The sequence below is a fragment of the Manis javanica genome, chromosome 6 (assembly GCF_040802235.1).
Source record: "Manis javanica isolate MJ-LG chromosome 6, MJ_LKY, whole genome shotgun sequence".
In the NCBI taxonomy this organism is placed as follows: Eukaryota; Metazoa; Chordata; class Mammalia; order Pholidota; family Manidae; genus Manis; species Manis javanica.
In genome coordinates this window covers 83966361-83993891 of record NC_133161.1, presented here as the reverse complement: position 1 = coordinate 83993891, position 27531 = coordinate 83966361, and the positions used below count along the sequence as shown (strand labels likewise).

General features: G+C 38.9%; 1 protein-coding gene and 1 long non-coding RNA gene across 8 annotated transcripts in view; one reads left to right on the top strand and one right to left on the bottom strand.

The window, feature by feature from the left end:
- The window catches only part of MAGI2 (membrane associated guanylate kinase, WW and PDZ domain containing 2), a 1446279-nt gene extending 1442635 nt beyond the window's left edge, over nt 1-3644 (bottom strand). For all 7 annotated transcript variants that reach the window (XM_073238936.1, XM_073238938.1, XM_073238937.1 and 4 more), the window contains exon 1: nt 3248-3644. In XM_073238936.1, the coding sequence (XP_073095037.1) occupies nt 3248-3548 (301 nt within the window). In that variant the 5' untranslated portion in view covers nt 3549-3644. The remainder of the gene's footprint in view (nt 1-3247) is intronic.
- A 236-nt stretch (nt 3645-3880) lies between these two features.
- On the top strand, nt 3881-18524 carry LOC118972991 (uncharacterized). Its single transcript, XR_005062164.2, has 2 exons — nt 3881-5104; nt 18352-18524. It is a non-coding gene; the product is annotated as an uncharacterized lncRNA (long non-coding RNA).
- The last annotated feature ends 9007 nt before the right edge of the window (nt 18525-27531 follow it).

Here is a 27531-nt window from a genome sequence, read left to right as displayed (position 1 = left end):
GTATATCTTAAAATCTGAGTAGTTCACCTTCTTTTAAAATTATGACAACTGTAATGTAAAAACAGCCAAACAAGTAAATAAAAATTGAGTGAACAATGCAATTTTATCTGGTGCATTTTTTATCAATATTTTTGTCATTCAAATGTCTCCTTTTCTTTGCAAAATCTGCCCTAGCTCAACTGATTATGTACTTTTGTATAATACCCAATGTTTGAATGAATCCTCAAAAATCAATTATCTCATTAATATTTTAAAAGTACAAGTGCTAAACAAATCATGTTTAAGTTTTTCAGCTATGCTAGGTTATCAGCTCCCTAGAGATAAAACTACTCAGCCAAGAGTTTCTAAATATTTCTCCAGCAAGTGAAGTCTCTAGTAAAACCCAAGACATAAAGGCACTATATTTAAGATTCTGAAAATTTCACTTTGCTTACAATGACAATAAAAATAAACCTATTATTTAACAAGGGAAAGAATGTTTTCAACAGGGAATAGTATATATGAATCACCATATATAGAAAATACAGGAGGATTATAATTTCCACAAAAGCTAAAAGAAGAAATTATTTTTCTGTTTCGGTCAACAGTGATTCAGGAGGTGAATCAAGTTCCTGTGGGAGCTTGGTGGACACCATTGCAAGCATCAATCTCAGTGAAACCCAGAACCGAGGGTTAATATGACAAAATGTATGTTATCCATTGTGTTATCCTAAATGGGAAAATAAATCCAGGCGATGTAGGTTTCCATGTGGGATTAGGTGCAGTAGCAGACATAGTGCAGGGAATGTAGGACATAATGGTCTATATAACTGGCTGCTGTGCACTTTTACTGGCAAACTTTAAAAAGAGAAAGAAAGAAAAACCTGGTTAATATGACAGAATTGTATGGCAGAATGAAAAGAGATTTTTCTAGTAAATATATCGCTTCAGATGTGTATTCCATGAGTTCTAAAATCAATAATCTTCTAAATAAAATATAAAATGTAAGTTGACTGATCAGAGATTATCTTGGATCAAATCATGGCAGGATTTAAATGACATCTAGTCAGGACTCCAAATTACATAGGATACCATATCATATGGTCATTTTGGCCTCTTCATGAACACCCACAATGATGGGGCCCTCATAAATTTGGAATACAGTCTACAGATTTTTGGAGAGCTCTGTTAGAAAGCTCATCTTCAGGATGAAGGTAAAGATGCTTCATCCTTTAATAATTTCCATAGATACATCTCAGTTTTGCTCTACAGAGTATCACAGGATAGTCAGAATCCCTTCTCTTTACTTAGCTTCTTTATGCTGTCACTTTTTCAAGTCTTTACACTGGATTTTATAGACTATATCTACAATACCCAATAATCTTTCTTTTCTGAACACATTCTTGCTGCTAGAGTTACTTTGCTAAGGTCCATCTCAAAATGCAGTGCTCAGAATGAATACAATACTAAAATGTGGTCAAAACTGCAAACTGTAATAGGACAATCACTTCCTTAATTAGGACACTATAACTAATCCAATCTAACAATGCATTAACTTTTGCAGCCACTTTCCACTACAAATACCAAGCTTGTTGTCAACAAAACCATTGTCATTATTGTGCAGTGAATTTCTGGGATTCAAAACTGGAGGTTTACATTTATATCTATTGCTAAAACATAGTATCATGATATCAAATATGTTAACATGAATCCCTACATTTGAGTGTAATTCACATTCTTCAGATTCATACCTAATTCACATTCTTCAGATTCATACCTTATTGGCCTTGCCACCTAACTCATATTCTTCAGTTTCTTACATTACTGAGCTGTGTTGACCTCCAAGTCAGTGTTTATAGCAGCCTATCTTAAGTCATCAGCTATTAGTACTCAAGAATTTGCAATGAAAACATTTTCTTGTATGGCAAATTACATTTAAGAAATTTAGCGGAAGACTTATTTTTTCACTTTACTTTTAAAGATGGTTTTTATAGAGACCATCTCCCTAAGAGTGCTTTTTCATGGTCGTACAGTAAAATTAAGTGGTTCTTCAAAATGCAGGCAATGACATGCTCATTTCATCTCTGAGGCAGGACAAATAATGTAACATAAGCAACAAACCTTTAGATTGATATGAATATGCACATATCCATAGAAAACGCACATGAAGTTCATTTGTGCTACAAAACCTATGCGATCGCATGTGGGAAACAAGGATACACTACTTTATTCTAGTTAAAATTTTTCTCTTTCCAAACTTTATCTCTCTCTTTACTCCTTCAGGCCCATAATTTTCTCTCAAGCAAAAACAGAGTTGGCGAGAGTTCTTCAAGGTCCCAGTGTCCCTAAGTCCCCATCACAGCCTGCAACTGCGGCTGAGGACGCCTGAGCTGTATGTAACCTGCAGGCTTTTCCATCCAATTCCTTAGAAACACACCCCTCAAACGCGAAGCCAGAGGAGAGTCCAACCACAGAGAACTTTCACTTAACCTAGGCAACCCCCGAGTAAACTGCATTCCGGTAACCACCTCTTCTCCCGAGCCCCCAACGCAGGAACCCGCTCGCCGCTGCGCGCCGCCTTCCAGCCGTCTCGCGGGCCCGCGCGGGGTGAGCCCCCGGGTTAGTCAGTGCGCACGTGACGCGCGGTGCCCACATGACGCGACCGTGGACGGGGGAGGGGGCAGGGGTGAGCCGGGGGGAAAGTTAAGGAAGAACCGTCCGACCGTGCAAAGACGTCTGCCCCTTCCCTGCTTCGTCAGCGAGTGGCTCAGGGAGCCCTCGGGGATGGCTACGGACCTTGGCGTCCCCAGTCCAGCTCCGAAACGGGGGGCGCAGTTCTTCCCTCGCCCCGCTACCCCGGCTGCTCCCCGCCTGGCTGGTGATGCCGCTTCACTCTCAAGTTGTTCCTTCCTTCCTCTATCCCTTCCTTCTTTTCGTTCCCTAAAAGCTCTTCATCCACTGCGGGCGACGCTACTGACGCACATTCAATTTGTCCCGGGAGCTCTCGGGCACCTCTGAGGTCACACAAGGCCGAACACCTTCCGAAGGCGAGGGTACAACTGCGCAAAGTTGCACACCACACCGCAACCTGCCCCCCACCCCACGAAGCCCCCCATGCGGATGCCCTGCAAGGCATGGTGCTCTGCCGGTACTCTCTCCATCTTGCCCCCCACCGCGCAACACACCCCCTTTCGCACGCGAGCCCACCCTTCCAGTGCCCTCCGCTTCCAGCCGCCCGGCAAAGCTCCGAGAAAGCCGTTGCGCTCACCTTGCTTGACACACTTGAGCCGGAGGGGGTCCTTGCAGTGTTTGATCACGGCCAGCACGTCCCTGATGGTGAGCCCCGCCACGGGGGTCTCGTTCACTTCCAGCAGCAGCTCCTCCGACACCAACTTGCTGCCGCTCTCATAGGCAACCTTGCCGGGCTTCACCTCCCCCAGGTAGGGGAACTGTCCATTCTCGGCGCCCCCCTTCAGTTCAAAGCCCAGCTGGCCCTCCGGGTTCCTGCCAATGACACTCTCATGGACTTTGCTAGTCCAGTGGCTTTTCTTTTTCAAGCTTTTGGACATGGCAGTGGGGCGAGTCGCCGCAGCTCCCGAGGGGTTCCTTTGGGGCAGGAGAATTGGCGGGTGAGAGAATGAAGATGAGGAGCGAGGGGGCCAAAAGGTGAGAAGAGCCGGCTTTGCCTTCCACCCCCCTCTCCGCGGTGCTTTCCCTCTTCTCTGGATGGAGTGTGGACGAGGACGGGGGAGGATGAGAGGGACGCTGGGCAGAGGTAGGAGAGCTCGGGTGAGGTTGTTCTGTCCCTTGAATGACACTCAAGGCTGGGGCCCCGCAGCGGAGGAGAGCCGTGGCGGCGGCGGCGGCAGCCCGAGCGCGGTGGCCGAGCGGGTGAGCGGCTGGGTGGGGGTGGGGAAGGAGGGCTAGGGATGCCGGGGGCCACTCCCGCGTGCTGCAAGTGGGAGCGCGCGCCTGGCTGTGTGTTGTTAGCTGATATCCATGGTAGCCGCAGCGACAGGGTCCGTGCTCGTGCGAGTGTATGTGTGTGTGTGTGTGCGTACTACTTGTACAGTACTGGCAGCAGGGGAGGTGGCTGAAGAGGAGGGCGCCGGCTGGAGGGGAGGAGGGGCGCGCGCGCGCCGGTGGGGGAGCCGCTCGCCGCCGTCTCGGCTCCCTCCCTCCGCAGCTTGACCCGGTAGTGAAGGCGGAGAGAGAGGCAGGCTGGGTCCGCCTGGCAGCCTGCGAGAGGAGGCGGGAGTGGGAAAGGAGGGGAACCGAGGCCCGGCGTGGGGCTGTGAGCCCAGTGAGGACCTTTCTTCAGCCTGTGCGCGGCCGAGCGGTGTGCCGGGATATCCCGAGCGTTTGAGGGCGCCCGGAGTTCCTCAGACCGGGGCTCGGCTCAAGCAGAAATAGCGAGACCCGGGCGCGTTGCGTGCCCCAGTGCCCGGGGCTGCGGCTCGAGCGCGGCGAGGCTCCAGGCACGAGATCCTGCCGTGAGGACGCCGGGCGGGCGGCCGGGACCCGGCGTGGACTGCGGGAGCAGGCCGGGAGCCGGGGGAGGCGTAGGAGTTCGCTGTGTAGAGCGGCTTTGTCTCCACGTTTCAGTCAAACTCCCTGCGGAGTTCTCAGAATTCCCCCTGCGAGGAGCGGAAAGTTAGAAAACTGCAGGCTGGGCGCGCTGCCAGAGAGGGAGGCGGGCGAAGCCGCAGCACAGGCCCGGGGCAGGCCCAGCGCGCGTCAGGCCGGGCGCACTTCGCGGAGGGGCGGAGTTGTGAAAAGCAATCCCGCGGCGGCGGGGAAGGGTCTTCGCTTTTTGTTGGGAAAAACGGAAATACCGGGGCTTTAGGGTAAGGGGCGGGGGCGGTTGCAGTGAGCAGCCTCCTCTGGGCCAAAACCAGAGAACTGCGGCCGAGACGGCCGGGCCACGCCCTCGCCCCGGAGAGCCCTCAGACCCGGCTGCTACCCCGGGAAGGAACCTTAAGATGACCCGACCCGAGAGCCACCTGCTGTAGAGAAAGAAAAGAAGGCTCCCACGGTGAACGTGGCGGCAGAATCGAGGCAGAACCCAGCTCGCTGGCCCACAACCAGGCCCCCTTCCCTTCACCAAGATTGCAGCCGGGAAGAGGTGAGGACGGGCTCAAGGAGGAAGGAGGGCTGCTGACTTTCAACCTCTAATGCCTTGTAAGATGTTAAGAGTGATTTTAAAAATTGCTGTAACTGGTAAATGAATTTCACTTGCTTTACTTTCAAATGATACGTTCAAGAAAGGGAAAAGTCGCACACCCACTCATCTCTTTAAAGCAAAGTCTGAGAGGCACTGAGCAGTTAAGATTCTTGATGTCTGAGATGAAGATAGTGTGGGAGGCAAGCCGTACAGTAAAAATTGTTTAGTCGGCGCAAATAAGCCAGCTTTGAATTCAGGCTCTGCTACCAAGAGTGTGGTTTTGAGTAAATTGCTTAACCTATCCGGGCCTCAGTTTCCTTATTTGTTAAATAGAGTTAAAAGTACTAATCTGATAGGACTAGATGAGGGTGAAATCAGGTAAGGTATGCAAAGTGCTTCCTGGCACATGTGGGTAGACACTGAAAAATGGTAATTTCCTTCCTCTTTCCTTCTCAAGTGTAACTCATTACTTGGGGAAGAGGGTTATCAAATTTAGTCAGACCTGGAAAAGAGTTTTTTAAAGAAAGATGGTTTGTTTAACCATGTGTCTTTTTTCCCTTAAAAAGATGGAACCCCATTGAGTTGGCTGTCACTGATGAGGATTATGCAGTGAGCCAGGGTCAGGGCTACCATCTGAACCCAGAGCTTCAGGCAAGGCCCAGGAGTGGGCAAGACTTCTTGTACCATAGCCCAGTCTCACCCAAAGAAGCTGGGTTTTAGCATTATGAGACACAGCCCTAAGTGGAAATCGATAATGAGAGCTGAATATGTATTTTTAAACACCAATTACAAACTACATGCATAGATAATACTAATATTTATCAAATTCTAACTATATTCCAAATGTTCTGTAAGCTTTGCATATATTAATTTATTTTCTGATATCTTAATAAAGTAGGTACTATATCATCCCCTTATATAGTTAAGGAAACTGAGCATTCAGTGAATTAACTTTGGCAAGACCACAAATTTAAGTCTATGGTGAAACTAATACTCAGACCCACATGTTTGGCACCAGACTTGTTTTCAATCACTGCACTGTACTCTCTCCTCATGCACTTATGTGTCATACCAGCAATCAGGACAGTGTCCCCGGAAGTTGGGTCTGCATTTATTGTAGGGGTAGTTAGGGAAAAGGAAACAAATGGAGCTGGAGTTTAGTATAAAAGCATTCACCCTTGAGAACCCTAGAGAGTTATTGAGGTGGGTTCCAGCTAATGTAGTGCTTCTCAGCTCCTAATTCATCTTCTTTGCTCTGAGTTGTGATATCAGAGCTTAGACCTGGCAATAGATCTTTGCTGTCTGTTAGGATTTGTCAGTAGAAGGTGCTGGAAGGTCAGTTGCATTAAAAAGGAGGGCCTCTTCCTGGTTCCAGTGTTTTTCTTCTCACTCCTATGGTATAGTGTGTCTTGCATGAGGGTTTCAGCCCCCTGGCAAGTTCACTGTGGATTCGGTGCCACAACAGATGGTTCTTCAGGTAAAAGGGTTTATACCAGCTTTTTTCTCACAGAGGTAGGTTAAGCACTGGAATAACATCTGCATCCAGCAGTCTGCAAGTCCATATTCCACCTCTGTCTCTGCCTCCACATAGAGCACTGAGTGGAGGTGTTTATATAGTAACTCAGGCAATAATAGCTTATTGCCTACAGGTATGGAAGCGGTAGCCTAGCAGTAGGCCAATTACATCATCAAGCAGTTTAGGGTCAGGTGATAATCCTGGCCATAGATATTTCAGTTTTCCCTACAGTGGGTGGCTCTCTGGCCAGTGGTGTGCAAGAGATAAGTATTTCACACTTTCTGTTAAGTGTGCTGGCTCCCAGTATGTGGCTTCCCAATGAGCCTTACTGGCATCCCAGTGTGTGGCTTCCTAGCAAGTTTAACAAGCACCCCAGTTGGTGGTTTCCTCACAGTCCTGTCTGTGACACCTCAATGAATTTCTTGGCCATTAGGTAGGCCACAGCCACATTATCTCCAGTAAGTTCTGTCTCTCAGGCTTTTAGGGTAGAGGGCAGGGATGGGGATGGTTCTAAGTTATTTCCTCCATGGATACTGTCCCACAGCCCTGGAGGTACTGGCTATTCCCTAAATCCACTATTCCTGTATGCTTTAGTGATCTCTTATTCTCTCTTAGTATTCACTACCCTTTTACTAGTTATTAATTCTTTATATTAAAAATGTCCTCATTCCAGTTATAGTGTGATTTCTGGACCTTGACTGATAAAAGGTGTAAAGGGATAATGTAGAACCCTGAGGGGTCACTATCTTGGGAGTCAGAAGTTGGGATCCTGCCTTTAGCTGTGTAACCTCGACTAAGTCACTTAAACTCTGAGAGCTTGTTCTTCTCTCATCTGTAAAAAAGGGGGTGATAATATACATAACAAGGTTGTGTGAGCATCTGTAAAATTTGAATGTACTTTAAATGTATTTTAATGTGAATGAATTTTGAAACTATAAAGTGCTATCAAAATTTAAGGTGTTGATTGTCAGTATAGGAACAGAGGGTAGTGAAGAGGAGGGGGATAATTTCTTTAAGCAAAAAATTATATGTGTTTTGGGTCTTTTTAGATTATTTCCTAGGAATGAAAAAACAGCATTTCCTGTCAGATTTATCATCATCCAATAGGCATATTACTTGTTGGTTGGTTGGTTGACTGTCTAACTTTTCAAAGATGAAAGCAAATAGTTGTGGTTCTCAAGTTTTTTAAATTTCCGGCTTATGAAAAATAGGACTGAAATTATTACCATTTTAAAATTGACACTGATTTGATTACTCTCTGTTCTGGTATCCTTCACATTTCCTTTACTTCTGTTTGTTTCCTTCACCCTTTCTGGGTTTGATGCCTATGTCAAGAAAGAATTATTTCATTGCTGAGCCCTCTATATGCAGAACATGGCACTAGATATTGCATGCTATTTCAAAAGAAAAATAGTTTAGGAATCTAAAAAGCTAAAGAAAGAAAAGCATTCTGATCACCTTGTTCAAGGCATATTGTAAATACTCAGCAGAATTCTGCCAAATGATAGGTATGTACAAAATGATAGTGTATAAAATTCCATTATATGGCCACCACCTTAGTATCAGTTTGTATCTTTAGTATTAAATGATCATCTCTTAATACCCATACTAATATCTTAAGAGAATGGAATAGAGAAGAGCACATATTGATGAAGAAAAGACAAACTACACTTAACCTTGGGGCTAAAGTTAAGGAAAGAAGCCAGATTCTTCAAGAGCATGGGACAGGGTCTGAGAGGTGGTAGTGGTGATGATGGTAGTGGTGGACTATAAACTTGTCCTGTCTACAGCCATTCTTAGTGTTAAACCTTTCACTTCTGATACAGAATTCACACAAAAATGCTAATCCATATGTATAAGGTAGATTTATTTAGCATAACATAGAGCTTCTCAGGCTTTTCTATCAAAACGTATCTAACGATGATATACTCACCCACACCCAGGAAGAGTAATCTTATTTGAAGTCTCCAGTTTTCAGCTAAAAATTCATATGGATTTCAGATTTTACTCTGTAATAGCTTCATATTATATGGATATAAAATATGACCTTTCCCCAAAACTCAGGCAAATGATTTTCCAAAAGGATTTGCCATGTTTATCTGATGGTTTCTTGGCCCGGCCAGATGATTCCCTGGGTGTTCACAGCTTAAATCCGGTGACTGGAAACACAAACTCAAGTTCTGTAGAGAGTTTGGGCTGCAGAGGTAGACAAGGGGAAAGATGTGCACTTGGAAAATAAAAAGAGTAATATGAAAAAACTCTTAACTCTTTGGCTTTACCCAGTAAAGTACAAAACATACAAAGAGAAAAACACTGAACTCTGGTTTACAACATCTTTTACTAAGCAAAGAGGAAAGGGAAGATCAGTGAAGGAGGCTGTATTCCCAGGTAAGAGTCTAGTGCTGAGAAATGTGGCCTCTTGAAGTTAGTGAGGGGTAGGTTTATGGGCTTAGAATCCTCCAAACACATGCACAGAACTGCATATTTCATTTGGTATCTCATCAAATTACATTGTCCTGTTCATTCTCTGTACCTCAAATATTTTGGTGATTGTAACTCTTAGATTTATATCAATTAAATTTGCATGGAAAGGCCAGAAGTGTTTCATTTTGATCTAGAATTAACATTCATTGATGGTACTTCTGCATTTCATTGAACCATCTTATTATTTTGTAATATTGGTGTCAGTATTGGGTGGGAATATATGCTTCAATTTCTCCACAACTCAGGAACTTACTCTCAAACAGCATTGTCAATTAGTCACCTAACCCTGTGGAAAAAATCTGGGGATGGGCAAAATTTGACTACTTAAATCTGTGAGAATATTAGAGCATCTTAGTTGCTAGAAAGTTCTGAAGAATGTGACTTTCGTCCTTAAAAGCACCTCTTTGTGTGAAATTCATGGACCATGAAGTACATACAAAGTCAGGAAAGAGAACTGCAAAATCGTTTAAATCATTGCTGTGTCTTAATGACAGAGTTACCCTGTAGAGAAATCTGACTACCTCAAGACAAGAAAGCATGAACATATTTTTTTGTTCTTCTGTGACTGTAAAGTCATTGCAATATTTTATGTAAACAGTAATGGGTACTTTAATAAGAACTCTCGATGCTTTTGTTACCTTATTTGACATATGCACAAAATACAACAGGGTAATATTGTATAAGGATCTGGAACATATATTCCTTATGCATTGTTAAGCAGTCATACTTCTTGAATTCAAAACCTGGATTTATCTTTCTTTTTTATTGTTTTACTTTTTACTTACCTGGTACTTGTCAATCTTTTATCATTCATTTACATTCTACTAAACTCAAAAAGATATTCTCACAGCTTTTATACTTTAGGCTTTACTTAGCCAGATTTTTTTAAACACTTCAGAAATTCAGGTACTTCAATTTTATGTCATCAAATAGTTAATAGCTAGCCCACACCCCTCTTTTTTAAATTTAAATAGTTCAGTTGCTGTCACTTTTTACTTAGTGACTCTAATCTTTTAAAACCATCATACTATTTTTTATGCACTCACCCTTACAGATAACTCTATAAAACACTATTTACTTATCTTTTCTAACTGGTTATTTATTTTTTCATATTACTCCTATTATTTTCCAAGTATAAATCTTAATTTATCCTTTTTTTCTTCTATAGATATCTTTAGTATATTCCTTTAGTTTCCCATCAATTCCTGTCACAAATTTTAAAATAAATATCAAATATTCTACATGTGTTTTTAATATGACGTCTATTGCCTATGTTCTGCCTATTATTTTTTATCATTTTGTTATTGGTTTAAAATGACAACAGTTTCCATTCCAAGGAAGTAAAAGAAGCAGCAAAGGGACATTATTATGGGATTAATTTTTGTCAACAGTGAAAAGTCTTGTAGGGATAAAGAAAGTTATGGAAAGAAAGTGAACATATTCTATTTTGAAAAAGGAAGGAACAGTCAGATGTGTTTTCTAGTCTTTGGAAAAGCATATTTCAAAAAATTCGAAGAGAAGTGTGTCATGCTTTCTCAGCCAGATTATTAAGAAGCAAAAACTGTTGAAAAAATGATGAACAAATGAGCAAAACGTGGTGAACATTTGGAAGCAATGAGAATGTAATCTTAATCATACTAATTTTAATAGTATTACAGATGTCTCCTAACACTATTCTGTGGTATGGTTTGCTTTTAACCATGTTGAATGTCACAGATGTCTTTCAGAATGTGATGAATACTAGTGATCTTATCCCACCATTCTCCCCTCACCACAAGTGCTCATCTACATATATCTTCCAAATATTACTTATCATTTCATCTAATTCATAGATCCATGAAAGCCCAACCACTTGATTGGATAGGGGATTCTTTGAAAGTCCAGCTTGAGAAAACTTATATAAAGCTTTTTATTTATATATGTAATCAGCTGAAAGTAATCTTGTCTAGAGCTGAACTCCTATGAAATGCTACCTCATCTTTTCCACCACATTTCTTTCTGCCTTGTATTATAACATTCTAGATATATCTCAGCCTCACTTCTAGACTATATCTTCTCTGAGAGCATGACTTAGGTCTGTATCCCTCACAGAGGTTGAATGAATGAAGGAAGATATATTAGTAGGAAAAAAAGAGACACACAATTATAATGAATAGGAGAGGGTTAAATATATCTGTTACGTTAATCACAGAATGAACTGACTGATAAACCCAGAATTTAAAATGTATTTTAAAATATCAAAAACAGCAAGAAGTTTGCCATCTGGGAAGATGTTAAAGTTTTGAGACAATTGTCTCTCATATATCAAAGGAGAAGAATTCTAAACTTGAAAAGGGGAAGTTTAGTTTCTTGAAGAGAAAATTATAGTTTAAGATGAATCAAAGGATAATTGTAATCATTTAATTGCCTTAGAGGAATTTAATCTTCCAATATCTCTCAGTTAGGTCCTAGGACAATAAAATAATCTGGGAGTTTGGCAAGCCATTGTCTATAATCTCTGAGGAAAAATGGACATTAGGGGAGCAGTAGAAGATGGATAAAAAGCAAAGCTATCATGTTTTATCATGATTTCCAAAGAGGAGAAAGATGAACTCCACAAATTATAGACCACAGAAATTAGGACATCAAGAAAAAAAACGATAGCGTGAAGCTAGCATAGCTTCATAAAGAACAAATCAAAGCATATACATTTTTACTTATATTGTATTTCTTGTTTGTTGTGCATTCAAGTTAGCCTCATCATTAAGCATTAATGCCATCACTGCTTTTCGTATGTCAGCAATGAATTCTCGGAGACCAGGCCACCATTATTTCTGTTTAATATCTTCAGTTAATGCTTCGGTTTGCAAACGTTCTTTTAACACATTCTTCATATCTTGCTTTACCAGGACTGCCCATAATAAGCCTATTACTTCCCTCTCATGAGAACTCAATATTTCATATTTTCTTCTGATTAATTGTTCCCATTTTTGCCACATATTAATTTTATAAGATCATTTCTGATCCTTTCCCAAAACATCTAAGCTTTTCTTTGAATAATTCACCAGCCCTAAAGCTGTCTGATATCTGAAGACCACTATCACAATTTTAATATTATAAATTAATAATGCGAATTTAATCAATATCTATTTAATGTACAATGTATTTTGTGTAAATAAAAATATAGTATGGATAAATATACAATTCAACATTTTTAATAAGTAATAAATTTTAGTCTATGTTATTTAAGTACAAGTATGAATATTTTATCTACATTTAGTATTGGTTGTGATATTGGTCAATTAGTAGTCATAGATGGTCTAGATTTAAATGAATTTCATCATTTTGAGTTTTAATTACAGAATTTGCATAAAGTCATTTATTAGGGTAGTGATTGCCATTTTAATAAGGTTTCAGAATTTCAAGGACATATTTTAATACAATGCGATTATGCTTTCTACTTTAGGCTGCAGTTAAATTTTTATTTCTGTTGTCAACAGTATCTTGATAGGGGAACTAGAAATAGGAAAATATTTCCTTCATTTGATAACAATAGATATTTTGTGTTTGTTTCTCAAATTTGGAGAGGTAAATGGTCCTATACAGTTGGCCTTGTAACTGATGTGACTATAGAAGTTCAGGGACTCTCTCAAATATCCTGTAGACCACAAGAAGAACAAACATACTACATTTTCCTCTTTAAGCCCTCAAAATACTTTAAAGGATGTCAGTTTATATAAAGACAGTCCTTGAAGCTCCCACTTTATCAGGAAGCTAAATAAAAAGTTTAAGTTTTCCCAGTACTAATAGATACCTACTTCTTAGCCCTTTTCTCTAGAGACAAATGTAGGTCTTGCCTCAAGGGTCGGAAGATTTATATATGAAGTATGATTTAAAGAGCTAGAAACATCTTTTCCACACTCTCCAAAATGCTTCATTGTATTTTGTAATATTGCTTGATAATTTTGCATTAGATATATATCCTTTTGAGATAATAAAACACAAATATAACTAAAAGGGTTTCTTATTCTTTTGTCATCTTGCTACTAGTGAACAAAATATGTTTATATTTTGCAGGATAAAGGAAGATTGCCAGTTAATAAATCCCTAGAGTCTGCACTACACCAAATGTTGCTTTGCAATTTCCTTGATTCTCTCAGTCTTAATTACAAATAAAGAGATTAGATATAAAGAGCAGGTGGATATGTTATATAAAGCTATGAAATTTATAGATGGGTGCGATAGGGTGCCACTAATTTTAGTTGGGTGATACAGAAATGTCTTTTCTAGGAGGTGATTGTTAAGCCAAGACTTGAATTAGTTACAACATCCAGTTGTGTAAAAATCTGGGGGAAGGAGTTCTCAGGAGAGGAAAAGGAATTATCTAGGTCCCAAGGTAGAAAGGAATTTGATATGGCAGAGACTAGATAATTTTCACTTACATTATTTTATGGATTCCAGTCGTACTATGCCTTAGGTTAGTCCATAGGCCTTCCACAAGTTGAACCCTGCTTAAAACTCAGTTCCCCTCTGACCCCTTCTCATGGTGTTCATGCTTGTCTATCCCTCTGTGACTTTGTATAAGATGTTTCTTTTGATAGTCTCATTCATTTGTTCTTGCCTGACAAACTGGCTTATGTCAAGCATTCCCTCTTCTAGGAAACATTCTCTCACTCTTCCCTGCTCACCCTCTGTAGAATTACTCAACCTTTGTGCTACAATTGACTTGTGCACTTGAAACACTGCTTTGCTATTACTAATTTAAATGTCTGTTTTTATCACTAGTGACTTTCTTAAGGACAAAAATATTATTAGTTCATCTCTGGGTGCGTATGGTCCATCACAGTAGAAGTACCATATAGTACATAGTACTAGTAATTATAGTAGATACCCAATAAATCATTGTTAAATAAATGATGAATGAGATATCTGTTTGTTGTTATGATTTAACATTTCTCTTCGGAACAGTTTCTGTGACATATTTATTCTAGATAACAGCCATAAACTGCACTATAGCTAAATCCACTAGAATGTTTATCATTATTTCATTTAAAAACAATAAAATGTTAAATATCATTCCTATTTATTGCAAACTATGCTCAAATATTGTGAAAAATAAGTAATTTTTGACATACTTTCAGTTTCTCCCATTTAGCATATTTATGATAGATTTTCAGCCTACTTATAAATATGTTGGTATTGAGAACCAGATACTACTTAATGAAAATCGTGATTTAATGGCATGTTTTATGTGGTTTGTTTGTATCTCTTTTTAAGTTAGAGTGGTATAGTTATGCTTGAGACAAACGTTCATTACATTTTGTTTACTAGAACTCCTTGTTCTTCACTTGGAACATGAGAGCTTTTCCACCTCCTAAGTGTCTGGCAGATGTAGAATAGCTGGATGAGGAGCTGAGAGGAGAAATTATGTGAGTTGTGGCGAAAAGAGATAGGAAGCAGTTACATACCTTTTGGCAGGCCAAGTCAAGGTAATTTCTGTTAGGGAACAATTAGAGCTCCATACTTTAAGAGCTGACAGGGATATAACATAAAAGTAACTCTGCAGAATGGGAAATATATACTTGGAGTTTTTTCTTTTTTTTTGCCCACAGAAAGTTTCCAGTATATTGGCACTTGCTCACTGGCTAAGGAGCTAAGGGTCTGAGTGATTGGCATTCATCTAGGCTTTATCCATAATCAAGGAGAGGCTTCCACCCTGCAGGTTCTCCTTGAAGTTGTTGGTAGTTCAAGTGCGTGATACAAATTTACAGAATGAACTAAGCTAATGAATAAATGTACAAGCCTTCAGTATCAATCCCTTGATTTGTATGTTTTTAAAGTTTTTATCAGTATGGATTCCTAGATTCTTAATTAACCTAATGGGTTAGAATTTATTACTAATATTCTTTATTTGATGCTCAAATTGTCCCAAATTTGGTCTGTAATGGCGCCTTTAAGATGGTTCACTTATTCTTTTGATATGTCCCTCTGAGTATTTTAAGACTTCCTTGCTTCCTGTTCTAACATAATGTTCCAAATATTTATCTTCACTAGCCCTGGAATCTTCCTGTCTCCCCAAGGAATGCTGTTCCTTTCCATGGAGAATGATACTTTGAAACCAAGATACAGTAATTTGGCTTGTTTATTGCTATTGGAGCACTAGTGCTTCTAAGCCCTTTCAGTTGACAGAGCTAGAAAATTTATGCAGAGATATTTCAAATGTATTTATATGTAATATACACTTATATTATAAATATATTTATATTTAATACATAATATTAAATATACATAATTATTAAGTATGTAAATACACTTATTAAAAACATGATATATATATGTAGTCATATAAAATTATATTATTTTTAATTCAAATTGTAAAAAAGAAAGTAAATATCTGAAGAATCCACAGCTGCAATTTAAAAAAAAACAATTTGACCAGTTTTAAAGGCAAAATTAACTAACAATTATTTAGGAGTTATGTAACATACACTATATGTGTTTCATTTTATTTAATTATCAAAACATTATAATTGCTAAAACTGTTACTATCCCCATTCTTTAGAAGAAGAAATTGAGATTGCACCCTTTATTAAACTTGGTCAACTTCTTGTAAGTAGTGCATTATGGAGACAGGACTCAAACCTACATATGTTTGAATCTAGACCCTACTATCTTCTGATTGCATCTCAAAGCTTTGCATTGTCTCTGGCCAATAACAGCATTTGCTAAATGGATTCTTTGCTTTGCTTTTTGCATCTGTAAAAGTAGGATGTTGGCCTATCTTAGCAATTCCAATTATTTTAACCATCAGTAAATATGTTCACCACACATAATTTCTTGGTGTTCTACATTCATGATTGCAAAATAACTGTGGACACCTATACACATCTGTTGTCATGAGTTGTGATGACAACATAATGTTATTTTTAAAACTAACGAGTTATAACTGAAATGGACCAAAGATACATGGAGTGGGTATGGATGACCTGTATGTGGGTGAAAGCTGCCTAGAGTCCTTTTAAGTGTACTTTATCCAGAAGGGCTGCTTAAAGGAAATAGGATTCGGACAGAGAGAGACTATGACAAGAAGGACTGCTGAGACCTAAATCACAGTGAGGTGCAGGTGAGAGATGCCTTCCAATGAATGGGGAGAGGAGTAAGTGATCTGAAGAACCCTGCAAGGAACCGAACACTCTGCATGGAAAAAAGACCAAGAATAGGCTTTGACACCGGCCAAACCAGAGAGAAGTGATGGCAACTCACAAAAGTACCAACATGCAGGAGCTTTCCTGTGCCCTCACCTCTTCTTCCACCATCTCGAACCCCGGTGTGGTCAGGAACAGTGCAAGTTAGAAACTGAGGAATGGACGAAAGACAAGTTGGGAAAGTGAAGGAGTATCTGTCTAAGCCGTACTGTGCACTGCAGGCCTGCCTTCTACTGCAGGGCTCAGTAGGTGAGTGTAGAGTCTTTGATTTTGAGTGAAGCCTGGAGTTTTTATTATTAGTCTGGCTTTACCTATCAGTTTCAGAACTGAAATAGTATAAGTAACTAAAATACTAGGAAGATTTTTACTGTTTAAGACAGCTATGAGGAACCAACCAAGATTTTTTCCAGGGGAAAGAGAATTACCTTGTAGAGAGCACACTTCAAAGGAAATTATGAGAGAAAGTTAGTGATTTCTTTTTGCCAGTTCTGTTCCTTCAGAATACCATATTTATATATCCATGTATCATATATCAAAAATATAAATTTATCTGATAATATGCATGTATTACACAGAATACATTGTCTTTTGCAGAGTTTTTTAAATTCATGGTAGTTATTCTCTCAATTGCATTTCTATTTATTCTTTCTTCCTAAATGCTTTAACTATAAACAAATAAGGATAAAGTTTTTTATGTAATATTCTGCATGTTTTCCTTCATAATTAGAGAAAATCATATCATATATAAACCCCACATTTCACAAGATATATCTGATACCCTATAATATTTGCATGTGAATTTTTATGAGACACAAATCATCTCAAATCAACAGGGTGAGAATTAGATTTGAAGGAATGTATTCAGTAAGATGTGTAAGATGAGATAGAATTAATTCTAATTGAATTCACAGAGGATTTGAAATTAGATGTAAATCTGTAAACCATATACATTAGACATGAATTAATATTAGATTTGCACTCACAAAAATGTACTGTATTCACTTCTGAGTACCATTTAGAGAGAACATTAGAACGAATATATTTACTCTCTCTTCAGCTCCTGCCATTGAAATGTCATTAAAAAATGTGTCCATCTTGATTATCAACATTTAAGACTGACTTTGAGAAATGCAGAGAACCTAAGATTTATATTTTAGTGGGACATAGAATACAATTAAATATTTTCATAAGCACAGAAAAATGTTCCTTAAGAGGTAATGATTATAATACCATAAAAGCTAATTATCAAATACTGAATTTTATATATTAAGGCTAGTAAAGATGTATAAAACACAAAAGACTTCCTTGAATAAGTGTTACACATTTAACTTAAAGAATTCATTTAGGACTTAGTATTCTACTGTCAGTATGTGGGCATTAAAGAAATGTTATTTGAAGCTGATACTGTTAATTAACTGAAAAAATCTTTAGAATTTGGGTTTAGGACTTAGAATTTAAATGTTGTCCAAAGGTGATTAGTTTGGGTTATAACATGGACCCTAAAACCATCATTTAAGTGAGAAGTATTTTAGAAAAGAATAGTATACAAAATCTATTAATGTTCCATGATCATATAAGTCTCACTGGTGTGATGCAGGGAATAAAGTATATAAAATATATATATAATCTCATAATTAACAATGTCTATTCATGAAAAAATTATATCTTCATATATAGCAAAAGTGAACTGTTTTGAATAGTTACTGATATTTAGTATAACTGAAAATTTAGACTGCTTAAAAATACTGGTTATGTTTATATAGCAATCTGAATTCAGTGAATCTTTAGATAGTCCTAATTTTCTAAGAGCTATTCACCACTTCGTCCTTATTGATAAAACCCCTGTTTGTTCAGATTGCTAATGTTCCCAGGTAAAATACTCACCTTCTCAGACTCTGTTGCAGCCAACAATGGTGATATAACAAAAGTGTAGGCAATGAGATTCAAGTACACTTCTGCTAGAGACTTTGGAGAAAATTTTTGTTTTTCTAATACATTCTTTTTGTCCCTTTCTATTTCTCCAGCCTACAGCACAAATGAAGAGGGAGAAGTCATCTTGCCTCTGTGATTAGATAAGCATGAAGATAAAGCTCCCCTGTGAGGATGATGAAGCAAAATGGTAGAAGGGGCCTAGACTCCCTTCCTTCGGACATCTTGTTGTGGGGAAAATAAAATACTATTACAAGGTTAAGCTACAGAGATGGCCTTTTCTTTCATGCACCTGAATACATCACAATTTATACGGTGCCCATTAAGTTAGTAAAAGTATCCATTTTAAAAAATTAATCTGAGGGACTCACAGATACCTAAAACTATCAAATCTCAGAAAACATACAATTTTTTATTGTGATTTTGAAATTGATCTTTCATAATCTTTTAGTTATCACATAGTAAATACAGTTGGATGTTCAAATTTTGTAAATAATGCAGATGAATCCTGTTTTTTTCTCAGTTTGAATGTGATTGTGTGTGTATGTGTGGACATATTTGTGTGTATACACATGTACTCCAGGAGCCTGAAAAAGCCATAATTTTCTGGGGCACTCAGCACTAATTAACTTCAACTCTTTAAATGTCTCCTTCCAATATCCACTTCCTTAGGGAATAGCTCCTAATATATTCCACTAAAAATGACTTAGTAATTTATATATCTTAAACTAGTTATCATTGGACGTTTGTGTGTGTGTGTGTGTGTGAATTCTAACCCATTTACTCTATCTGTATACCCACGTTCTTGAGAGTTTTTTACCATAAATGGATGTTGATTTTTTTTTCAAATTCTGTCTCTGAATCTGTAAATGATCATATAATTTTAATCCTTCATTTTCTTAATGTTGTGTATCACACTGATTTGTGAATGTTGAACCATCTGCATCCCTGGAATAAATTCCGCTTGATCATGATCTAGGATTCTTTTAATATATTGTTGAAATTTGTTTCCTAATATTTTCTTGAGGATTTACATCTACATTCATCAGAGATATTGACCGCTAACTTTCTTTTCTCATGGTGTCCTTGTCTGGTTTTGGTGTCAGGATAATTCTGGCCTCATAAAATGAATTTGCACATATTTCCCCTTCTTTGTTTTTTTTTTTTATTGACATCACTGTTTATTAAGAAAAACATAAGCTATTCCTTCCATGGCCCCCTTTCCATTTCACAGGGTTCTGTCCATTTTTATCAGCATAGTGCCTGAGTTTATGTCATTGTGGCAGAGTACAGAAAAACTTTGCATTTTTCTTTGTTTGTTTACCTCTATTTTGTATAACTATTTCCATGTGTCTACATCACTCTCAGAAGAATCATTTTAATGGCTGCATGATTTTCTGTTGAGTCACTATGCCATAATTGTCCTACCCATGCTCTGAACATCTAGGCTATTTGCAATTTTTTTGAGAGGGCAACTCTCATATTTATTGATCAAATGGTTGTTAACAACAATAAAATTCTGTATAGGGGAGTCAATGCTCAATGCACAGACATTAATCCACCCCAAGCCTAATTCTCATCAGTCTCCAATCTTCTGAAGCATAACGAACAAGTTCTTACATGGTGAACAAATTCTTACATAGTGAATAAGTTCTTACATGGTGAACAGTACAAGGGCATTCATCACAGAAACTTTCGGTTTTTATCACGCATTATGAACTATAAATAATCAGGTCAAATATGAATATTCGTTTGATTTTTATACTTGATTTATATGTGGATCCTACATTTCTCCCTTTATTATTATTATTATTTTTATTTTTAATAAAAGCTGAAGTGGTAGGTAGATGCAAGATAAAGGTAGAAAACATAGTTTAGTGTTGTCAGAGAGCAAATGTAGATGATCAGGTGTGTGCCTGTAGACTATGTGTTATTCCAAGCTAGACAAGAGCATTAAAACATCCGCAGATGCAGATTTCTCTCAAAACGGGGGGTGAGGTTCTAAGCCTCACCTCTGTTGATCCCCAATTTCTCACCTAATGGCCCCCCTGCAACTGTGCCTGTCTTAGGTTGTTCCTCCCTTGGGGAATCTTACCCGTCTCTGGCTAACCAGTCATCTTGCGGGGCCATAGAGGGAGATGTAAAGTTGGTAAGTGAGAGAGAAGCCATATTGTTTGAAAAGGTTAGCTTTTTACTTCTTTGCAGATTTATACCCTGTGGTTTCTATGCCCAGCATTTGTCTTGAGGTATCTTTACCACTTGGAGGAATTATGATACTCAGTAAATTCGATATGAGGTACGAATTCTACTTAAGGGTTGTAATTAGGAAGAAGAAAAGCTATAGAGGTAGCAGACGGAAGAAAACATGGGAGGATTGATTATTTCTTTGACATATCTTCTTGTAGAGTAACTTAAGCATGTATAGTTTTTAAACTACTAATTAAATTGCACACACACATTAACATAATAGGAATACAGTTACATAACCAAAGCAGATTTATAATTACCAGCCATCTCCAGAGAAGCCAAGAAAATCAGTTAGGCACACAAGGCATTTGTGAAAATTTGTCTATGATATGATGGATATTGTCCAACTGTACTTGAACAGTCAGAGAAATCTGACAAATTTAAACAACCCATTCCTGGGAACTGTTCACATCCCATAAGTTCTTTTAACAATAGACAGTCTGTAGTTGTAAGATTTTGGAGTGCTACAACTTGCACTTCTCCTAATTCTTGGTTGAGTTCCAACAGTATAGATTCAGTCAAATTTGTTGTTTTACTGAAAGCACAGGCCAGCTTAGATATCACCTTCTTCATTCCAATGGCAAGTCCAGGAACCGGTGGGATGGATGCAGCTATAACTGCAGCATCGCCTGGATCTTTGTTAAGGTTTTTTGATGATCATCTTCTGGTATGACTCTTCCAGAGAGTGCTGATGTTGGAAGTTCTTCTTCATATTGTATCTTAGTTCATTTTCTGGGTAGCCAAATTAGGCTTTGATCCTCTGTATAAACACAAACAGACCCTTTGCCCACACTTTGATATGCCCTTTATTCCATTGTGTAGAACTCAATGGAGGTCACCACACAGGAACTGCTTTTTTTTATTTTAAGAGAAAGGAATATTATCAGAAAAGTGTACCTCCATAGCTGATCATCTGACACCCTTCAAGTGATCAAAATTAAGGATATTTAAAGCATGCATTAATCGTTGATTTACAGTTAGTTTTATCCTATCAAGGAGTAATCCCCCTTTTCTTTCTTTTTTTTATCTTTAATCTACACTTACAGGAAGAATATTATGTTTACTAGGCTTTCCCCTATATCAGGTTCCCCCTATAAACCACTTTACAGTCACTGTCCATCAGCATAGCAAAATGTTGTAGAATCACTACTTGTCTTCTCTGTGTTGTACAGCCCTCCCCTTTCTCCCTCCTCCCATGCATGCTAATCTAAATACCCCCTTTCTTCATACCCCCCTTATCCCTCCCTACCCACCCATCCTCCCCAGTCCCTTTCCCTTTGGTACCTGTTAGTCCATTTTTGGGTTCAGTGATTCTGCTGTTGTTTTGTGTCTTCAGTTTTTTCTTTGTTCTTATACTCCACAGATGCGTGAAATCATTTGGTATTTCTCTTTCTCCACTTGGCTTATTTCACTGAGCATAATACTCTCCAGCTCCATCCATGTTGCTGCAAATGGTAGGATTTGCCCTCTTCTTATGGCTGAGTAGTATTCCATTGTATGTACCACATCTTCTTTATCCATTCATCTACCGATGGACATTTAGGTTGCTTCCAATTCTTGGCTATTGTAAATAGTGCTGCGATAAACATAGGGGTGCATCTGTCTTTCTTAAGCTTGATTGCTGCATTCTTAGGGTAAATTCCTAGGACTGGAATTCTTGGGTCAAATGGTAGGTCTGTTTTGAGCATTTTGATGAACCTCCATACTGCTTTCCACAATGGTTAAACTAATTTACACTCCTACCAGCACTGTAGGAGGGTTCCCCATTCCCCACAACCTCACCAACATTTGTTGTTGTTTGTCTTTTGGATGGCAGCCATCCTTACTGGTGTGAGGTGATACCTCATTGTAGTTTTAATTTGCATTTCTCTGATAATTAGCGATGTGGAGCATCTTTTCATGTGTCTGTTGCCCATCTGTATTTCTTTTTTGGAGAACTGTTCAGTTCCTCTGCCCATTTTTTAATTGGATTATTTGTTTTTTGTTTGTTGAGGCATGTGAGTTCTTTATATATTTTGGACATTAAGCCTTTATCAGATCTGTCATTTACAAATATATTCTCCCATACTGTAGGGTTAATTTTTGTTCTATTAATGCTGTCTTTTGCTGTACAGAAGCTTTTCAGCTTAATATAGTCCCACTTGTTCATTTTTGCTGTTGTTTCCTTGCCCAGGGAGATATGATCAAGAAGATGTCACTCATGTTTATGTCTAAAAGGTTTTTGACTATCCTTTTTTCTAAGAGTTTAATGGTTTCATGACTTACATTCAGGTCTTTGATCCATTTTGAATTTACTTTTGTGTATGGGGTTAGACAATGGTCCAGTTTCATTCTCCTACATGTAGCTAGCTGTCCAGTTTTGCCAGCACCATCTGTTGAAGAGACGGTCATTTCCCCATTGTATGTCCATGGCTGCTTTATCAAATATTAATTGACCATATATGTTTGGGCTAATGTCTGGAGCCTCTAATCTGTTCCACTGGTCTGTGGTTCTGCTCTTGTGCCAGTAACAAATTGTCTTGCTTACTATATTGCTTCGTAGTAGAGCTTGAAGTTGGGGAGTGAGATCCCCCCTACTTTCTTCTTCTTTCTCAGGATTGCTTTGGCTATTAGGGGTCTTTGGTGTTTCCATATGAATTTTTGAATTATTTGTTCCAGTTCATTGAAGAATGTTGCTGGTAATTTGATAGGGATTGCATCAAATCTGTATATTGCTTTGGGCAGGATGGCCATTTTGATAATAGTAATTCTTCCTAGCCATGAGCATGGGATGAGTTTCCATTTGTTGGTGTCCCCTTTAATTTCTCTTAAGAGTGACTTATAGTTTTCAGGGTATAGGTCTTTCACTTCTTTGGTTAGGTTTATTCCTAGGTAATTTATTCTTTTTGATGCAATTGTGAATGGAATTGTTTTCCTGATTTATCTTTCTATTAGTTCATTGTTAGTGTATAGGAAAGCTACAGATTTCTGTGTGTTAATTTTGTATCCTGCAACTTTGCTGTATTCCAATATCAGTTCTAGTAGATTTGCAGTGGAGTCTTTAGGGTTTTTTAAGTACACTATCATGACATCTGCAAATAGTGACAGTTTAACTTCTTCTTTACCAATCTGGATTCCTTCTATTTCTTTGTTTTGTCTACTTGCTGTGGCTAGGACCGCCAGTACTATGTTAAATAACAGTGGGGAGAGTGGGCATCCCTGTCTTGTTCTTGATCTCAGAGGAAATGCTTTCAGCTTCTTGCTGTTCAGTATGATGTTAGCTGTGGGTTTATCATATATGGCCTTTATTATGTTGAGGTACTTGCCCTCTATTCCCATTTTTCTGAGAGTTTTTATCATGAATGGATGTTGAATTTTCTCGAATGCTTTTTCAGCATCTATGGAGATGATCATGTGGTTTTTGTCTTTCTTTTTGTTGATGTGGTGGATGATGTTGATGGATTTTCGAATGTTGTACCATCCTTGCATCCCTGGGATGAATCCCACTTGGTCATGGTGTATGATACTTTTGATATGCTGTTGAATTCTGTTTGCTAATATTTTTTTGAGTATTTTTGCATCTATATTCATCAGGGATATTGGTCTGTAATTTTCTTTTTTGGTGGGGTCTTTGCCTGGTTTTGGTATTAGGGTGATGTTGGATTCATAGAATGAGTTTGGGAGTATTCCCTCCTCTTCTATTTTTTGGTAAACTTTAAGGAGAATGGACATTATGTCTTCCCTGTGTGTCTAATAAAATTCCGAGGTAAATCCGTCCGGCCCCGGGGTTTTGTTCTTGGGTAGTTTTTTGATTACCATTTCAATTTCTTTGCTCGTAATTGGTTTGTTTAACTTTTGTGTTTCTTCCTTGGTCAGTCTTGGGAGGTTGTATTTTTCTAGGAAGTTGTCCATTTCTTCTATGTTTTCCAGCTTGTTGGCATATAGGTTTTCCTAGTAGTCTCTAATAATTCTTTGTATTTCTGTGGAGTCTGTCATGACTTTTCCATTCTCATTTCTGATTCTGTTGATTTATGTTGATTCTCTTTTCCTCTTAATAAGTTTGGCTAGAGGCTTATCTATTTTGTTTATTTTCTCAGAGAACCAGCTCTTGGTTTCGTTTTATTGTTTTATTCTTCTCAATTTTGTTTATTTCTTCTCTGATCTTTATTATGTCCCTCCTTCTGCTGACTTTAGGCCTCATTTGTTCTTCTTTTTCCAGTTTCGGTAATTGTGATGTTAGACTATTCATTTGGGATTGTTCTTCCTTCTTCAAGTGTGCCTGGATCACTATATACTTTCCTCTTAAGACTGCTTTCGCTGTGTCCCACAGAAGTTGGGCCTTTGTGTTGTTGTTGTCATTTGTTTCTATATATTCCTTGATCTCTATTTTGATTTGTTCATTGATCCATTGATTATTTAGAAGCATGTTGTTAAGCCTCCATGTGTTTGTGAGCCTTTTTGTTTTCTTTGTAGAATTTACTTCTAGTTTTATACCTTTGTGGTCTGAAAAATTGGTTGGTAGAATTTCAATATTTTGGAATTTACTGAGGCTGTTTTTGTGGGCTAGTATGTGGTCTATTCTGGAGAATGTTCCATGTGCACTTGAGAAGAATGTATATCCTGTTGCTTTTGGATGTAGAGTTCTATAGTTGTCTATTAGGTCCATCTTTCTAGGGTGTTGTTCAGTGCCTCTGTGTCCTTACTTATTTTCTGCCCGGTGGATCTATCCATTGGGGTGAGTGGTGTATTGAAGTCTCCTAAAATGAATGCATTGCAGTCTATTTCCCTCTTTAGTTCTGTTATTATTTGTTTCACATATGCTGGTGCTCCTGTGTTGGGTGCGTATATATTTAGAATGGTTATATCCTCTTGTTGCACTGAGCCCTTTATCATTATGTAGTGTCCTTCTTTATCTCTTGTTACTTTCTTTGTTTTGAAGTCTATTTTGTCTGATATTAGTACTGCAACCCCTGCTTTCTTTTCGCTGTTGTTTGCCTGAAGTATGTTTTTCCATCCCTTGACTTTTAGTCTGTGCATGTCTTTGGGTTTGAGGTGAGTTTCTTGTAAGCAGCGTATAGATGGGTCTTGCTTTTTTATCCATTCTATTACTCTGTGTCTTTTGATTGGTGCATTAAGTCCATTTACATTTAGGGTGACTATTGAGAGATATGTACTTATTGCCATTGCAGGCTTTAGATTCGTGGTTACCAAAGGTTCAAGGTTAGCCTCTTTAGTATCTTACTTCCTAACTTAGCTCACTTATTGAGTTGTTATATACACTGTCTGGAGATTCTTTTCTTCTCTCCCTTCTTATTCCTCCTCCTCCATTCTTCCTATGTTGTGTGTTTTGTTCTGTGCTCTTTTTAGGAGTGCTCCCATCTAGAGAAGTCCCTGTAAGATGCCCTGTAGATGTAGTTTGTGGGAAGCAAATTCCCTCAGCTTTTGCTTGCCTGGGAGTTGTTTAATCCCACCATCATATTTAAATGATAGTCGTGATGGATACAGTATCCTTGGTTCAAGGCTCTTCTGTTTCATTTTATTAAATATATCATGCCATTCTCTTCTGACCTGCAGGGTTTCTGTCGAGAAGTCTGATGATAGCCTGGTGGGTTTTCCTTTATACGTGACCTTTTTCTCTCTAGCTGCCTTTAAAACTCTTTCCTTGTCCTTGATCCTTGCCATTTTAATTATTATGTGTCTTGGTGTTGTCCTCATTGTGTCCTTTCTGTTGGGGGTTCTGTGTATTTCCGTGGTCTGTTCGATTATTTCCTCCCCCAGTTTGGTGAAGTTTTCAGCCATTATTTCTTTAAAGGCACTTTCTATCCCTTTTCCTCTCTATTCTTCTGGTACCCCTATAATATGAATATTATTCCTTTTGGATTGGTCACATAGTTCTCTTAGTGTTGTTTCATTCCTGGAGATCCTTTTATCTCTCTTTATGTCAGCTTCTATACGTTCCTGTTCTCTGGTTTCTATTCCTTCAATGGCCTCTTGCATCTTATCCATTCTGCTTTTAAATCCTTCCAGGGTTTGTTTCACTTCTGTGATCTCCTTCCTGACATCTGTGATCTCCCTCTGGACTTCATCCCATTGCTCTTGCATTTTTCTCTGCATCTCCATCAGCATGTTCATGATTTTTATTTTGAATTCTTTCTCAGGAAGACTGTTTAGGTCTGTCTCCTTCTCAGGTGTTGACTCTTTGATCTTTGTCTGCCTGTAGTTTTGCCTTTTCATGGTGATAGAGATAATTTGCAGAGCTGGTACGAGTGATGGCTGGAAGAGCTTTCCTTCTTGTTGGTTTGTGGCCTTCCTCTCCTGGGAGAATAGCGACCTCTAGTGGCTTGTGCTGGGCAGCTGTTCCCAGACAGGACTTCTGCTTCTTGCCCGGCTGCTATGAAGTTTATCTCTGCTGTTGCTGTGGGTGTAGCCTGGCTCTGGCTGCTGCCCCAAAATGGTGGAGCCCCATTTGAGGCAGAGCGGCTGGGAGGCTCTTTATCTCCGTAAGGGACCTCCATGCTCCCTGCTGCCCAGGGGTTTAGAGTTCCCAGAGATCCCCAGATTCCCTGCCTCTGGACTATGTGTCCTGTCCTGCCCCTTTAAGATTTCCAAAAAGCAGCCTCCAAAGCAAAACAACAACAGCAACAAAAAAAAAAAGAAAAAGAAAAGAAAAAAATTAAATAATTAAAAATAAAAAACGGAAAATGCACGATTTTCTTTGTCCTCAGGCGCCGGTCTCAGGCACCCGCTCACTGGTCTTGCTGCCCTGTTTCCCTAGTATTGGAGTCCCTGTCCCTTCAAGACTTCCAAAAAGCACTCGCCAAAAAAGAAAATGGCCGTTCCCATTTCTTTGTTCTCCGGTGTCGGCCTATGGCACCCACTCATGGGTCCTGCCGCCCTGTCTCCCTTGTATCCAGGGCCCCGCACATGCACTGTGTCTGCGCTCTGGTCCAGATGGCTGGGGCTGGGTGTTCAGCCATCCTGGGCTCCTTCTCCCTCCCTGCTGACTCCTCTCCTCCCACTGGGAGCTGGGGGGAGGGGCGCTCAGGTCC